The following is a 14,923-nucleotide window of genomic DNA, read 5'->3' on the forward strand; positions in this document are numbered from 1 at the left end:
TAAAGTTAATAATTGGTTCTATGGATGTTGTACAGCTAAGTGTCAAGTCATAGCTTTTTAATTTTTTGTACTATTGTTAGGAATGAGGCAGCGAGGAGAGAGGATCTAAAGGCAGGCTTTATTTATTAAACAAACACAAAACAAACACAAAGGAAAAACCCTCGATGGGGAAACAAACTAACTAAGAACTCAGGCAGGGAAACACAGATCAGGCTTGACAACATTCAACGAACGACCAGGAGTGAACAAAAAGCAGGGCTTAAATAACCAGGGAGTGATGACTGAATTAGACACAGATGAGAACAATGAAAAAATGGCAGTGGTGATGGCAGGTGGATTCTGGGAAGTGTAGTACATTTAACAATGACAAGTAAAACCCAGGGCAGACAACAAGGGAATCGTGACATAGCCCCCCTCAAAGGAGCGGTTTCCAGACGCTCCTCAGAGAAAAAAAATAAATAGAAAAAAAAAAAAAATCATCCAAGGAGTGGGGGGGTGGAGCAAACAGACAGACCAGAGGAGCACAAGGGGCCAACAGACAGACCAAGGGAGTACAAGGGGAAAACAGGCAGTGCAAGGGGCACAAAGGGCAGACAGGCCGTCCAAGGAGGCACAGGGAGCAGACAGGCAGTCCAAGGAGGCACAAAGGGTAAGGACAGGTTCAGGTGGTCTGGGAGCTGGCCACCGGGCAAGGATAGGTTCAGGAGGCCTGGGAGCTGGCCACAGGGCAAGGATAGGTTCAGGAGGCCTGGGAGCTGGCCACAGGATGGGAACAGGGTCAGGTGGTCTGGGAGGTGGCCACAGGGCAAGGACAGGTTCAGGAGGCCTGGAAGGCGGCCACAGGGCAATGACAGGTTCAGGAGGCCGAACCGTGGGAGGTGGAGCCGTTGCAGGCGGAGGCGTGGAAGTAGGCGTCATAGGAGGCTCTAGAGGCGGAGACCAGGAAGGCTCTGGAAGCAGAGCCGACGGAGGTGGCACCGTAGGACGCTCCAGAAGCGAAGCCCTGGAAGGCTCGAGAGGCGGAGCCCTGGAAGGCTCGAGAGGCTTGAGAGGTGGAGCCCTGGGAGGCTCGAGAGGTGAAGCCAAGGGAGGCTCAGGGGGCGGAGCCGCAGGAGGCTCTGTGGGCGGAGCCGCAGGAGGGTCGGGAGTCTCTGGGAGAGGAGCCGTAGAAAGCTCGGGAGGCGGAGCTCTGGAAAGCTTGGGAGGCGGAGCTCTGGAAAGCTCGGGAGGTACTGGCTCTTGGACGGTCGAGGCTACAGGCGCTGGCTCACTGACATTGGAGGCTACAGGCATTGGCTGGTTGGCCGTGGTTAGCGGAGGCTGGAGAGCAGAGGCCTTTCTTCTCCTCCTCCTCCGGGCGGATGAAGTTAGCAGCGCTGGTTCATTGACCACGGCAGGCGTGGGGGTTGGCTCACTCACCGTGGCTGGAGAGGAAAGCCCAGAGGCGGGAGCTGGGATCTGGAGAGGTGGTTCTCCGGCAGCGAACTCCTCCAAGATGAGTCTCACGTACTCCCGCCAGGTGCAGTCTCCGGGAGTTCCCACCACCGGTGTTTGGGAACACCGAACCGGTACGCCACCTTCAGAGTGTGGTCATCCCAGCCGGTGCAACTGGCCACATTGGTGAAAAAATAGGAGAACTCCCGGACAGTCAAGTCCGCCTGTGTCAGCTCCATGAGGAACCCTGCTAGATCCATAGTTGGTCGTTTGTTCTGTTAGGAATGAGGCAGCGAGGAGAGAGGATCTAAATGCAGGCTTCTTTATTTATTAAACAAACACAAAGGAAAAACCCTCGATGAGGAAACAAACATAAACTAAGAACTCAGGCAGGGAAACACAGATCAGGCTTGACAACATTCAACGAACGACCAGGAGTGAACAAAAAGCAGGGCTTAAATAACCAGGGAGTGATGACTGAATTAGACACAGGTGAGAACAATGAACAAAATGGCAGTGGTGATGGCAGGTGGATTCTGGGAAGTGTAGTACATTTAACAATGACAAGTGAAACCCAGGGCAGACAACAAGGGAATCGTGACAACTATATTGTGTAATAACTGGAATTGGTTGCTGTATTGACCAATCAGCACCCAGGAACGACAACATCCATTCTGGAATTAAATATTCCAAATAATTTTTTTATAGGCTGTTTACTATTTAACTACTTTACATTCATTATCTTTGTCATTTTGCGTGTTTCAGTGTTATCATGAAAGGAATAATTCACCCATAAAATAAAATAAAAATGTCATCATTTACTTACCCTCATACCATCCCAGATGTGTATGACTTTCTTTCTTCTGCAGAACTCAAGCAAAGATTTTTAGAAGAAAATCTCAGGTCTGTTGGCCTCACAATGCAAGTGAATGGTGACCAGAACTCAGAAGTTCAGCATAAAAGTAATCCATATGACTATAGACCATAGGTTAAATCCATGTCTCCAGAGGCTATAAGGTAAGTGTGGGTAACAGTAGGTGGCTGAATGTGACAGTAAAAGATACTTCCACACCGGAATGTGGAAGTGAAAGTGTAGATTTACAGGAAAAAAAGGACTTCAATATTGATCTTTTTCTCAACCACATCTATCATATCACTTCTGAAGACATGCATTAAACCACTGGAATCGTATTGGTTTACTTTTATGGTGACTTTACAGTATGTCCTTGTAAGACCTTCTGAATTCTGGTCACCATTCATTTGGTGACTGTTGCATTGTGAGGACCAACAGAGCTGAGATATTCTTCAAAAAATCTTAGTTTGTGTTCAGCATAAGAAAATCATACACATCATCTGGGATGTCATGAGGGTGAGTAAATGATGAGAGAATTCTTGGGTGAACTATTCCTTTAAATACAGAATTAAAAAATTAATATTGACCGATTGTATCTTACATAATATATAAAAAAAAGATAATGATCCTTATCTTTTGGAATAGCAAATTGCACATTATAGTTAATGTAAAAAATGCAGAGATACTTCTCATCCTTTATTTACATTTTCTTAAACAGCTTCTCAAAACCAACATGTAACTGTTTAGTTTGCGTGACTGAGTGAACAAAGAACCAATTTTGTCTTCCCTCTCCATCAGGATGTGATAATCTCATCATCATTTGGAACGTGGGCTCTGGAGAAGCCCTGATCAATCTGGAGGATATGCATCCTGATGTGATCTTCAGCGTCTGCTGGAGTCGCAATGGCAGCCTCATTTGTACTGCGTGCAAAGACAAGAAAGTGCGCGTCATCGATCCGCGCAAAGGGAAGATCACTGCAGTAAGTGAAAACATCTCACTATTACTTGAAGCCTTGTGGGGGGTCTTATTATTTCATGGTTCTAAGTGTCTCTCTGGCATTGATGTTCACAGGAAAAGGACAAGGCCCATGAGGGGGCACGACCAATGAGGGCCATCTTTTTGGCTGATGGAAACGTCTTCACCACCGGCTTCAGTCGTATGAGTGAACGGCAGCTGGCCTTATGGAATCCAGTAAGCCACATGAATGGTCTTTTTTTCAAAATTATATTTTATTTTACACAGTATTGTCATGAATTTGTTTTTTTATATGTCCCTTTAAGAAAAACATGGAGCCAATATCTGTGCATGAAATGGACACCAGCAATGGAGTGTTGCTTCCCTTCTATGACGCTGACACCAATGTTGTGTACCTGTGTGGAAAGGTGGAGTTGCTATTTCTTATGTGACATTGGCAAATGGGTCTATGAATGAGATATACATTATGTATTATTGACATATGTGACATATAGCAGATCACACCAACAGTATGATGACGTAAATTTTTGGAGTCTTAGTACTGTACTGTACATACAAAAGCAATATGGAAGGACTTCAACTTGTTGAGGGGTTAAGGAGTTTTTTTTTTTTTTTTTTTAGAACAGCAGGATAGGATACATTGCCAAGAAAAGGGTTATAAAGCAACATATCTTAAAACCTACATAAAAAAAACTAAGTATTTGTTTGCTTTTCCAGGGTGACAGCAGTATCCGTTACTTTGAGATCACAGACGAGGCGCCGTATGTGCACTACCTCAACACGTTTTCCAGCAAGGAGCCCCAGAGAGGCATGGGCTACATGCCTAAAAGAGGTCTAGACGTCAACAAGTGTGAGATAGCCAGGTATGAGTTTTGAAGTTGTTTTGTTTGTCAATTAAACACAGTAGAATATTTGCTTGTAGCCATTTAGGAACAAATTATTATAAGATATTTATGAAAAAGAGTATAGAGTAATGATGATAAAAAGGACCTCAAAATTTAACCTTCAAAAAATGTATCCCTTTCAAAATAATCTGAAATGATTTCGCCTGCAGCATCGGCAGTTGATCACAGGGTGAGTTTGTGTCTTTATGACAAAAACTGTACATTCCAATCTTATCTGTTTTAGTAACCATGGTGATTTATTTCAGTTAGGATCTCATATAGAACTATAGATAATACGGCCCCTGGTCTTTATTATATACATTTTACTGAAACTAAGCTTACTTACTAGGTTTATTTCCTCCACTAGGGGGAGACCTTTTATAATGGACCGTAAAACCTAATGTAGCCCACAGTGTGATTATGTATTGCTGTGGCTTCCAAATGTCATTGAAATTTCATTTTAAAGGATCATTAGCTTTAGAATCCATGCTGACATAAGATTTTAAGTTCTATGTTATATATTATTTATTTGTTAATATTTTGGTAACACTTTACAATAATGTTCTATTCACTAACATTAGTTAATGCATTAGGGATCACGAACAAACAATGAACAATAATTTTTTTTTACAGAATTTATTAATATTTATTAATGTTAGTTAATAAAAATGTAATTGTTCATTGTTAGTTCATAGTGCATTAACTAATGTTAAGAACTTTTGATTTTATAAACATATTACTATATGTTGAAATTAACATTAACCAAGATTAATAAATGCTGTATTTATTGTTCATTGTTAGTTCATGTTAATTAATGTTGTTAACTAATGTTAACCAATAGAACCTTAATGTAGAGTTTTACCCAAATATCTTTAGCATTTATCAAACATCACAAAAGCTGCCTAAGTTGGCAGGCAAAGAGGGCTAGCTTTTGTCTTAAAATTATTGTATTATTTATTTATCTTTTAACCATGAAATGTCCACTAAGGTTATTTTGCACTAAAAGTTACAACATTGTAACTTAAAGGTGATGTAAGTAAAAAACATTTCCATGGAAAGGTATGCAAAAGAAATTCCTTCGCCCATAAAGATATTAATTAAATAAGTGTCCTGAGAAATCTCACAGCTCTCTGTGACAGCACTAGACTCTGTAAACAGCAAACAAAATGTGTTTTCGAGCCGTGGACTCTGACGCTTTCTGCTTGTCAATCATTTTGTACGTTTTCATAGTTTTGTAGTTGCAACAATTATTGAGGCTGAATTCCATTTTTATGCCATGTTGCTCATAACAATTGTCAGTGGAGAGAGCTATTTCACTGCTGTTGATTTTGACAACCGTTTCAATAAAGGTCTCAATAAAGGCCATTTGGTATCTTTTGAGTGTGGGGATTTAGAAAGAGGAGGCGTGGCCAATCCAATGGCTCAGTTTGTGGAAATTCTAGAATTATAGTGCTTACAGCACTTTTAATGTTTCAGCTAGATGTGAAACAGGCTGTGTGCAGTATCTGTGTAGTTAAAGATTCAGATTATCAGATTTCCTCAGTGCTCTTCACTTTTGGTGTTAAGATTTATTTTAAATTTTTTACTGTTGTTATGGAAGTATGTCATAGTTATATTGGCACGTCTGTTAATTTTTTCAGGTTTTATAAACTTCATGAGAGAAAGTGTGAGCCAATTATCATGACTGTCCCTAGAAAGGTACTTTTTATTACTCTATTGTGTTTGTTGTTTATGAAAACAGTATTTCTGATTTTCTTACTTTCTTACATGTTTTCATTTATCTGATGCTTTTTTATTCAAGTTTTTTTATTAACAATGATCAATGCGTCAACATAAACATTGTAGCATTTTTGTATGGAAGGGATTTAGTAAATGAAATACATGTCTGGGACTGGATAGGTTAGATAAGGGTTATGCTGAAGTATAACATGATTCCAAGTGTATGAAGTGCAATTGTTTTGAATAAATATATATATATATATATATATATATATATATATATATATATATTTTTTTTTTTTTGGCAAAGCTAAATCAAGTGCAGTTTAATGGTCATTAATGAATGGATAAAATGTGTGATGCTCGCTTTCAATTAACTTAAAAGTGTCTTTCCATAGAGTCTATTTTCATAGAAATTATAATACATTATTATATGAAGGCAAAATATTGATTACTGTGTGTCCGGTCTCTTCTGCTCCTGGCAGTCAGACCTCTTCCAGGATGACCTGTATCCTGACACAGCAGGCCCTGACCCTGCGCTGGAGGCAGAGGAGTGGTTTGAAGGCAAGAACGGCGAACCAATACTGATCTCCCTTAAACATGGCTATGTGCCAGGCAAGAACCGCGACCTTAAAGTAGTCAAGAAAAATGTGCTGGATAACAAGACTCCCAAAAAGCTGGAGGAGCCACCTATTCCCCAGAAGCCTGCCGCCTCTCCCCAGTTAACCAAAGTAAGGCTGATGTGTAATGGTGAACCTGTTTTTATAGCTTGTGTTTAAATGTTTCCCCTTGTTGGGTTTATGATTTCTGATTTGCTTTACATAATATATATTTTTTACAGTGTTATTCTATATATATATATATATTATAATCCTTATTAGCTTGGCTCAATAATTTTTATTAAATGTAATTTTTTCTGATTATTCCTACGACACCTGACTATAGGCTACCTAGAAAACTAAGAATAAGAATGGAATGTTATTGAATTTGTGCTGAAACACATTTTCTTGTTTCTTCATCTTGCTCTGTAGAAGAATGAAGTGAAGTTAGAGGAGCTGCTGCGAGAAGTGAAGTCCCTTAAAGATCTGGTCACACTGCAGGACAGGAGAATCGCCAAACTGGAAGAGCAGGTGGATAAAGTGGCAATCTAAGACACTGGTGCTGATCTGAGCCATTCTGTCAGTATGGAGAGAGTGAGATTTAGCTGGGGGGAAGGGGGGGGGGTGTCAGTCACTGCCAAAATTCTCAATTTGACTCAATCATTCCGCTTGGTGTTTCTCACAAAGACAACATCAAGCAACATTCCAAGATGGACTTTTACTTTTTGTCAAGTCTCCCCCAAGAATTTGCATAGCAAAAAGGAATATAGTGGCAATGGGTGGTCGTTGGTTTTAACTGATTGTGATGACAAGGAGAGTGGGGCTGGCCCTGATGGCATGTGTCCTCACGGCCCCACCCTCCTCCTTGTCACATTGATGTTTTACATTTTGTTCAAAATGTTCATACTTTTTTGTTATTGTAACATTGTTTCATCAGTATTCTGATATTAACCAGTATGTTACAGAGTGTTGTATATACACATCAGTATTTTAATTTCCTTTTATGTTGTGCTGCCAAATTTGAGGTGACACAGTCACCTCTCCTTTTATTTCTACTTTTGTATGTTTTTTCCCAGTTGTAGATTAGTTATGTTTTGAAAAACAAGGATTTACATGTAAAACTATTCAAAGTAGGACATCAGTAAAGCAAAGGCAGTCTCAAATGTGTTGATATGATTTTGAAGTGATGCAAAGGCTGTTGGTACTGCAGAAACGAATCACAGATAAGTGTATGATGTAGTGAAATCTAAGAGCTGTCCATAACCATTCATACTTATGGAGTGCTTACAGCAAACATGCATACATACACAGAAATGAGCTGCTCATTTGACACTTAGGATTTTAAAAGCAGTCCAACATCGTCCCTTGTGGTGATCATGTTAACTGGAGTTTAAAGCACTTGCTGCTTTGAGATCAACATAATTCATTATAAAGCATTCGACAACAGGGTTTTTCAGAATATACCACAATATACAGTGAGGAAAATAAGTATTTGAACACCCTGCTATCTTGCAAGTTCTCCCACTTGGAAATCATGGAGGGGTCTGAAATTGTCATCGTAGGTGCATGTCCACTGTGAGAGACATAATCAAAAAAAAAAAAATCCAGAAATCACAATGTATGATTTTTTAACTATTTATTTGTATGATACAGCTGCAAATAAGTATTTGAACACCTGTCTATCAGCTAGAATTCTGACCCTCAAAGACCTGTTAGTCTGCCTTTAAAATGTCCACCTCCACTCCATTTATTATCCTAAATTAGATGCACCTGTTTGAAGTCATTAGCTGCATAAAGACACATGTCCACCCCATACAATCAGTAAGAATCCAACTATTAACATGGCCAAGACCAAAGAGCTGTCCAAATACACTAGAGACAAAATTGTATACCTCCACAAGGCTGGAAAGGGCTACGGGGAAATTGCCAAGCAGCTTGGTGAAAAAAGGTCCACTGTTGGAGCAATCATTAGAAAATGGAAGAAGCTAAACATGACTGTCAATTTCCCTCGGACTGGGGCTCCATGCAAGATCTCACCTCGTGGGGTCTCAATGATCCTAAGAAAGGTGAGAAATCAGCACAGAACTACACGGGAGGAGCTGGTCAATGACCTGAAAAGAGCTGGGACCACCGTTTCCAAGGTTACTGTTGGTAATACGCTAAGACGTCATGGTTTGAAATCATATTGGCACGGAAGGTTCCCCTGCTTAAACCAGCACATGTCAAGGCCCATCTTAATTTTGCCAATGACCATTTGGATGATCCAGAGGAGTCATGGGAGAAAGTCATGTGGTCAGATGAGACCAAAATAGAACTTTTTGGTCATAATTCCACTAACCGTGTTTGGAGGAAGAAGAATGATGAGTACCATCCCAAGAACACCATCCCTACTGTGAAGCATGGGGGTGGTAGCATCATGCTTTGGGGGTGTTTTTCTGCACATGGGACAGGGCGACTGTACTGTATTAAGGAGAGGATGACCGGGGCCATGTATTGCGAGATTTTGGGGAACAACCTCCTTCCCTCAGTTAGAGCATTGAAGATGGGTCGAGGCTGGGTCTTCCAACATGACAATGACCCGAAGCACACAGCCAGGATAACCAAGGAGTGGCACTGTAAGAAGCATATCAAGGTTCTGGCGTGGCCTAGCCAGTCTCCAGACCTAAACCCAATAGAGAATCTTTGGAGGGAGCTCAAACTCTGTGTTTCTCAGCGACAGCCCAGAAACCTGACTGATCTAGAGAAGATCTGTGTGGAGGAGTGGGCCAAAATCCCTCCTGCAGTGTGTGCAAACCTGGTGAAAAACTACAGGAAACGTTTGACCTCTGTAATTGCAAACAAAGGCTACTGTACCAAATATTAACATTGATTTTCTCAGGTGTTCAAATACTTATTTGCAGCTGTATCATACAAATAAATAGTTAAAAAAATCATACATTGTGATTTCTGGATTTTTTTTTTTTTAGATTATGTCTCTCACAGTGGACATGCACCTACGATTACAATTTCAGACCCCTCCATGATTTCTAAGTGGGAGAACTTGCAAAATAGCAGGGTGTTCAAATACTTATTTTCCTCAATGTATACTGAAGCAATAACATTATGTTGCAAAATGAATGTGAACGTGAATCTAAAATTTCTTAAAGGATTTATTAGCATCAACATGTTAATTATGCATAGATTTCATAAATCAAATACCTACAGCTGTTTCAGCTTTTTAGTAATTATTAAATTACTGTTGCACCTCAGGAAATAAACCACTTTGGAGTCACAACATCGGATGCTCAAAACTTGCATAAAGTATTTGCCCAAGGAAATATAATAATTTAGTTTTGACATTATCAACCATTATCCATGCTTTCTAGTTTCCATTACCCACATTCTAATAATAATTTTTCAATCATGTTACAGAATATTGGGCTGACAGACACATGCTTTGATATGTGAACTTGGTTTTAAAAGGTAGTGGCTACCTGTGAGCTCTTCTGATGTACATGTACTGTAAATGTATTGGTGCCTCTGTGTGTACTACTGGTTTTAGACAGGCCTCCTGCTGGAGGACAACATCCATGAATCTGAGCACTTATCTGTGTCCTAACCAGTTTTCTGCATGCATTCCAAATGTTGAATATACAATAAATCCTTTCATTCATACTTCGTGAATTCTGCGGTTTCATTTTCTTGCTGTTTTAATAGATCGTTTACTAATTTGAACAACCAAAATTAAGTTTACGATGTCTGCCAATATGACTTTACATGACCCTGTGCTGTCAAAGGTGCACTCAGTAAGGTTTTTGTTCATGTTGTCTTAGACTTACAATGACACCTAGAGGCCTGGATGCAGCTTAGTTCAAATGCAATAGTTTGCAATTACAGATGCCAATGTAAAAATTAACAATTTACTGTCAGCCATGATTGATTTAATCCATGAGTGAAAGTGTTCAATGACACAGCTGTAACTGATATTCAGTGATTAGTATTCGGCTGGTCATGTCATTCTAACATGGCAGCCCCCATGAGGGGACCCTCTCCATGTAGAATAAAACAGCTTTAGGTTACTGATGTGAATGGAGTCTTCATCTCATGTGACTGGTCATCATTTTATGCGTATGTTTTGAAATTACAATTTATTTCTTAATGATTACAGCAATTTTTAATGAGAAAAACATGAATTGCCTGAGGAACCATTTCATTGTGATATATTTTCTTTGTTCACTGCCAGGTCAACAAATGCTTACTTTGCTTCTTATCCTTCATTCTAATGTTATTATTTTGCAGTGAGGAAAGAATAACATGAAAAGAAGACATACTACATCCTTCAGCCTCAACTCTCTTGAGATTAGCCTGGATGCTCTAAAAGCGGCTGTTTTCACGATCTTGTCTTGACATGTCATTATAAGTCCAAGATGCCTCAAAGGGTTGCCGTATTGAAAGCTAAGTCTTTTAGAATACTAAGAAGGGCCCCATATGATTAATATTCCTGCAGATGAACCTTAAGAGTATTCCTACAAATATTGTATATGTCTATTGACATGTGTCATTACCATTTAGTGCTGTCATTCATCTTCTGCTCATTATATTGCAATTTTTTGGTTTGAGGTTTGCCTCAGCACTACTATATAGTTCTGCCCTAAACACCCTCTTCATTGTTCCAGGAGTGGCTCACGGCATGTGTGCCCTCTCCCTCATGAATCATGTGAGCACAGGAAACATAAACCTCTTCCTCAGTGACCTGATTGCTTCTGTTTAAAGGCCACATGCTTCTCGTCCTTGCTAAGTCACAAGCATTAGTTAAGAAGAGTCAAGACCAAGATCTATTTGGGTAGTTTACACATCCTGCAGTGTAACATTATACGGCATCTAAAACTATTTGAAACAGAATTTTGCTAATGCTTCTATAATTATAATGTATGCAGCTTTAATCACACAATATTACAGTAAAGGAATGATCCTGGTTCAATACAAGTTAAGCTCAGTTGACAGCATTTGTGGCATAATATTGATTACCACATTCAAATTCAACTTGTCCATCTGGTTAATAAATAGAAAAGAAAATGATTTGGTTACAGGAAGGCACTTAAGTGAATGGGGCTAATTCACAAACATTCAAATACACCCTGTTTGAAAATTATAGCCACAAGACATACACATTATAAGTGTTAACAAGATATTAGTGTTATAAAATTGCTTAATAACATTATCAGTGTTAAGTTATATCTCATATTATAAATTTGTGGGATGACACAACACTGGTAAACCCTGTAAGCAGTTTTGTCTCACAAACATAATGCAGAATATTATGAACATGAAAAAGAACATTTATCGCACTAAAATCACGTTAACACATATAATGTTTACACCTTGTTTATGTCTTGTGCCTATACATTTGAAAAAGTGTGTATTTTCAAGGAATAGTCCAGGTTCAATCCAAGTTAAGCTCAGCGGACAGCATTTGTTGCATAATGTTGATTACTACAAAAATGTATTAGGGCCCAAGCACTGAAATTACAGAGGGCCTATTGTTCTTCTAAGGATAATTACTATTAGAACCCAACCACTGAAAGTGCGGAGACCCTATTGTTCTGCTAAAAATTCTTCTTCTTTTCAAGGTTTTTGGTACTTTTGGGGTACTTAACATGCGTGAAAATCTTATTTGCATATTTGCAGGGGGGGCTCTGTAGCACCATTTAGAAGGGGGTCTCAACACATCCCTTTTGAGCTACCACCACCAAACTTTCTACACATATAGATCTCATTAAGCCGGACAACTTTTGCATTGACAGTCATAAGCTCCCCCAACAGGAAGTCTGCCATTATGGATTGTTTGAAAAAATGCATGCTCTGGAATTCGAAATACTCCTCCTAGACACTGATGATGCTATATTGCTAATGGATTTTTTATATATTGAATGGTGTTGCCATGGCAATGCATTAAATTAATGGCAAAAATAGGAAACAGGAAGTGTCTCATGTCTTCTGCATCCATTGTGTGATTTAGATCAAAATTGAGATGTATGTTTTGTCTTGGGGGCTAATCACAGGTATGGGGCTATTGTGGGTCATGGTCATAGTGCCACAAACTGGCAGTAGGAAGTGTGGCTCTTACAACAAACTTTAAAATAGTCCTCTTATATTTATCCAAATTGCTTCAAAATTGTTTAGAATAATGACAAATGCCAAATGCATGTGTCCACCTTGCACTGTTTTCCGAAAGCCACCGGGTGGAAATGGACCAGTTGTGCTTGGGCCCATCATCGCTGCTTGCAGCTATATTTTTTACTTAATTTAACTGACTGGTTTAAGTGAATGGGGCAATTCATAAACGTTAAAATATGCACTGTTTCAAAAGTATAGCTACAAGACATAAACATGATTTGAGTGTAATAAAAATCACTAACTAAACTTTTCGGTGTAAAGTTATATCCAGTTTTACAACTTCATTGCCATGATGACGTAGCGCCATAAACCCTAACTCGTGTGTTTAAACAAGTCCACAAGTTTTAACAGAATACAGAATTAATATGATTTTATTTATTAAATTACAAGCTTCACAGTTCTGCCTTTAAACCCTTGAAAAGTGTCCAATTTACTAAGTGCCTCACCGTTACCTCGATATTTAATTCTTCTTTTTTTTTTTTAAAGAAAAGAAGGTAATATTAATTTAAAATATTCCATTAATGTTTATGAACTGGCCCCATTCACTTCCATTGTAAGTGTCTTACTGTTACTGTTTTTTTATTTTAACTCTTGTATTGTGTTCCAGTCAAAACTGACCGATTACATTTTTTTTAATGAAAACTGTGGGTTTTTTTATCACATGACTTTGTTCACACAGAACATATGAACAAACAATTATTTATTTTTTTAGATACATTTTATTAAATTTTATTGGTTTTATTGTGGTGTTCCCAGTCTAAAGAGACTGGCCATTGGAAATTAATGGATTACACTACAAAATACAGAAATGATAAGTGTTCAGGAGCATCCTAATCCATTAGACGAGCACATATGTGGATGTACGTTTGCACACACAAAGTCCTCAGACATGTGCGCACACACACACAACATTTGTTGAGTGCCCTTTTGTGCATCATCTTTCCATGTACATTCTTTGAGAAATAATTCAAGATCTACTTATCATATTATGTTGTGTTTGGTCTTGTTTGAATCTGAATAGTCTGCTGTAAATTACGCTATGTCATTGCCTATGTTACATGTATGCTTCAGGAAGTAATTAGGAAAAACACAGGAAAATGACACTCATGTTTATTATATTTATGTGTGTCAGTGAGAGTTACTTATACTCATTACAGTTTGGCCTCTGAGTGAAACAAATTTGCATTTTACTAATTGAACCCTTTCCAATGATATATAACCCATGGCTATCTTATCTTTTTATGTTTTTACCAACTCTGAATATAATTGTTGCCATAACATATTTGCAAATTATAAGAACAAAACAGTTCTGTTTTGTCAGCAAAATAAAAAGCATTATTTAAGAATTGGTAGGATCAGCTATCTGCATTGTAAAGTCCAGATTCTAAGCTATAAATGTGAACTATTTAGTTCAGATCAAACAAGTTGTTATTAATTTATTATATTACATTATTATTTTTTATATAAATCTCCACCAGCCCCAACCAGTAGCACGAAAAATGTGAATTGCCAAAAAACAAAGGATGAAGAATGTGGAATTGAAAGTAGACATTTAAAAAAGGACTTGAATATTGATCTGTTTCTCATACACACTTATTATATCACTTCTTAAGATATGAATTTAACCACTGAAGTCTTATGGATTACATTCATGGTGCTTTATGTGCTTTTTGGACCTTACAAGTTCTGACCACCATTCTCTTTGATTGTATGGACCCACAGAGCTGAGATATTCTTCTAGAAATCTTTGTTTGTGTTCAGCAGAAGAAAGTCACAGACTTCTGATCTGATCTGTCATGAAGGTGAGTTAATAATTAGATAATTCTCATTTTTGGACGTATTATACCTTTAACTTGTATTGAACCAGGAACATACTCTAACAATATACAGTAGAGACTATATGGAATATTTGTAGGCTTCTTTTAAAAATTAATTTGACACACTGCAGGACAAATGAATGAAGTAAAAACTTTATAGACACATTATGCATCAGCTACACATTTAACAATGGCCCAATTTTTCCCCAACTGAATGAATGTTTAGAAAAATGCTGTTGACTTTTCTGGCAGACAGTTGTTTCATAGGAAGATTTTGGATGTTAGACATAAGGGAAACTGGAATCTGGAGAGTACTATTTAGAGTCTCCCTCAATGTAATAGTTGAAACAAACACAAAAGACAGGAGCAGCCATTCCTGAAGCTTAACGAGAACAGTGTGTCTGGAAATGGTCTTTCTGGGGAAAAGCAAAAGGAGTAGAGGAAGGAGGAGGGGAGAATAAGAGTAGTTGCCCCCGTTCACCAAT

At 38.6% G+C, this 14,923-nt stretch overlaps 1 protein-coding gene across 2 annotated transcripts in view; it reads left to right on the plus strand.

Moving 5' to 3' along the window:
• Nucleotides 1-8,007, plus strand: part of LOC127632465 (coronin-1C-A-like) — a 44,545-nt gene extending 36,538 nt beyond the window's left edge. For both annotated transcript variants that reach the window (XM_052111046.1, XM_052111054.1), the window contains 7 exons: nt 3,086-3,267; nt 3,360-3,479; nt 3,569-3,670; nt 3,981-4,126; nt 5,788-5,845; nt 6,352-6,597; nt 6,898-8,007. In XM_052111046.1, coding sequence (XP_051967006.1) covers nt 3,086-3,267; nt 3,360-3,479; nt 3,569-3,670; nt 3,981-4,126; nt 5,788-5,845; nt 6,352-6,597; nt 6,898-7,017 — 974 coding nt within the window. In that variant the 3' untranslated portion in view covers nt 7,018-8,007. The remainder of the gene's footprint in view (nt 1-3,085; nt 3,268-3,359; nt 3,480-3,568; nt 3,671-3,980; nt 4,127-5,787; nt 5,846-6,351; nt 6,598-6,897) is intronic.
• The last annotated feature ends 6,916 nt before the right edge of the window (nt 8,008-14,923 follow it).

Source organism: Xyrauchen texanus, chromosome 3 (genome assembly GCF_025860055.1).
Source record: "Xyrauchen texanus isolate HMW12.3.18 chromosome 3, RBS_HiC_50CHRs, whole genome shotgun sequence".
NCBI classification, from domain to species: Eukaryota; Metazoa; Chordata; class Actinopteri; order Cypriniformes; family Catostomidae; genus Xyrauchen; species Xyrauchen texanus.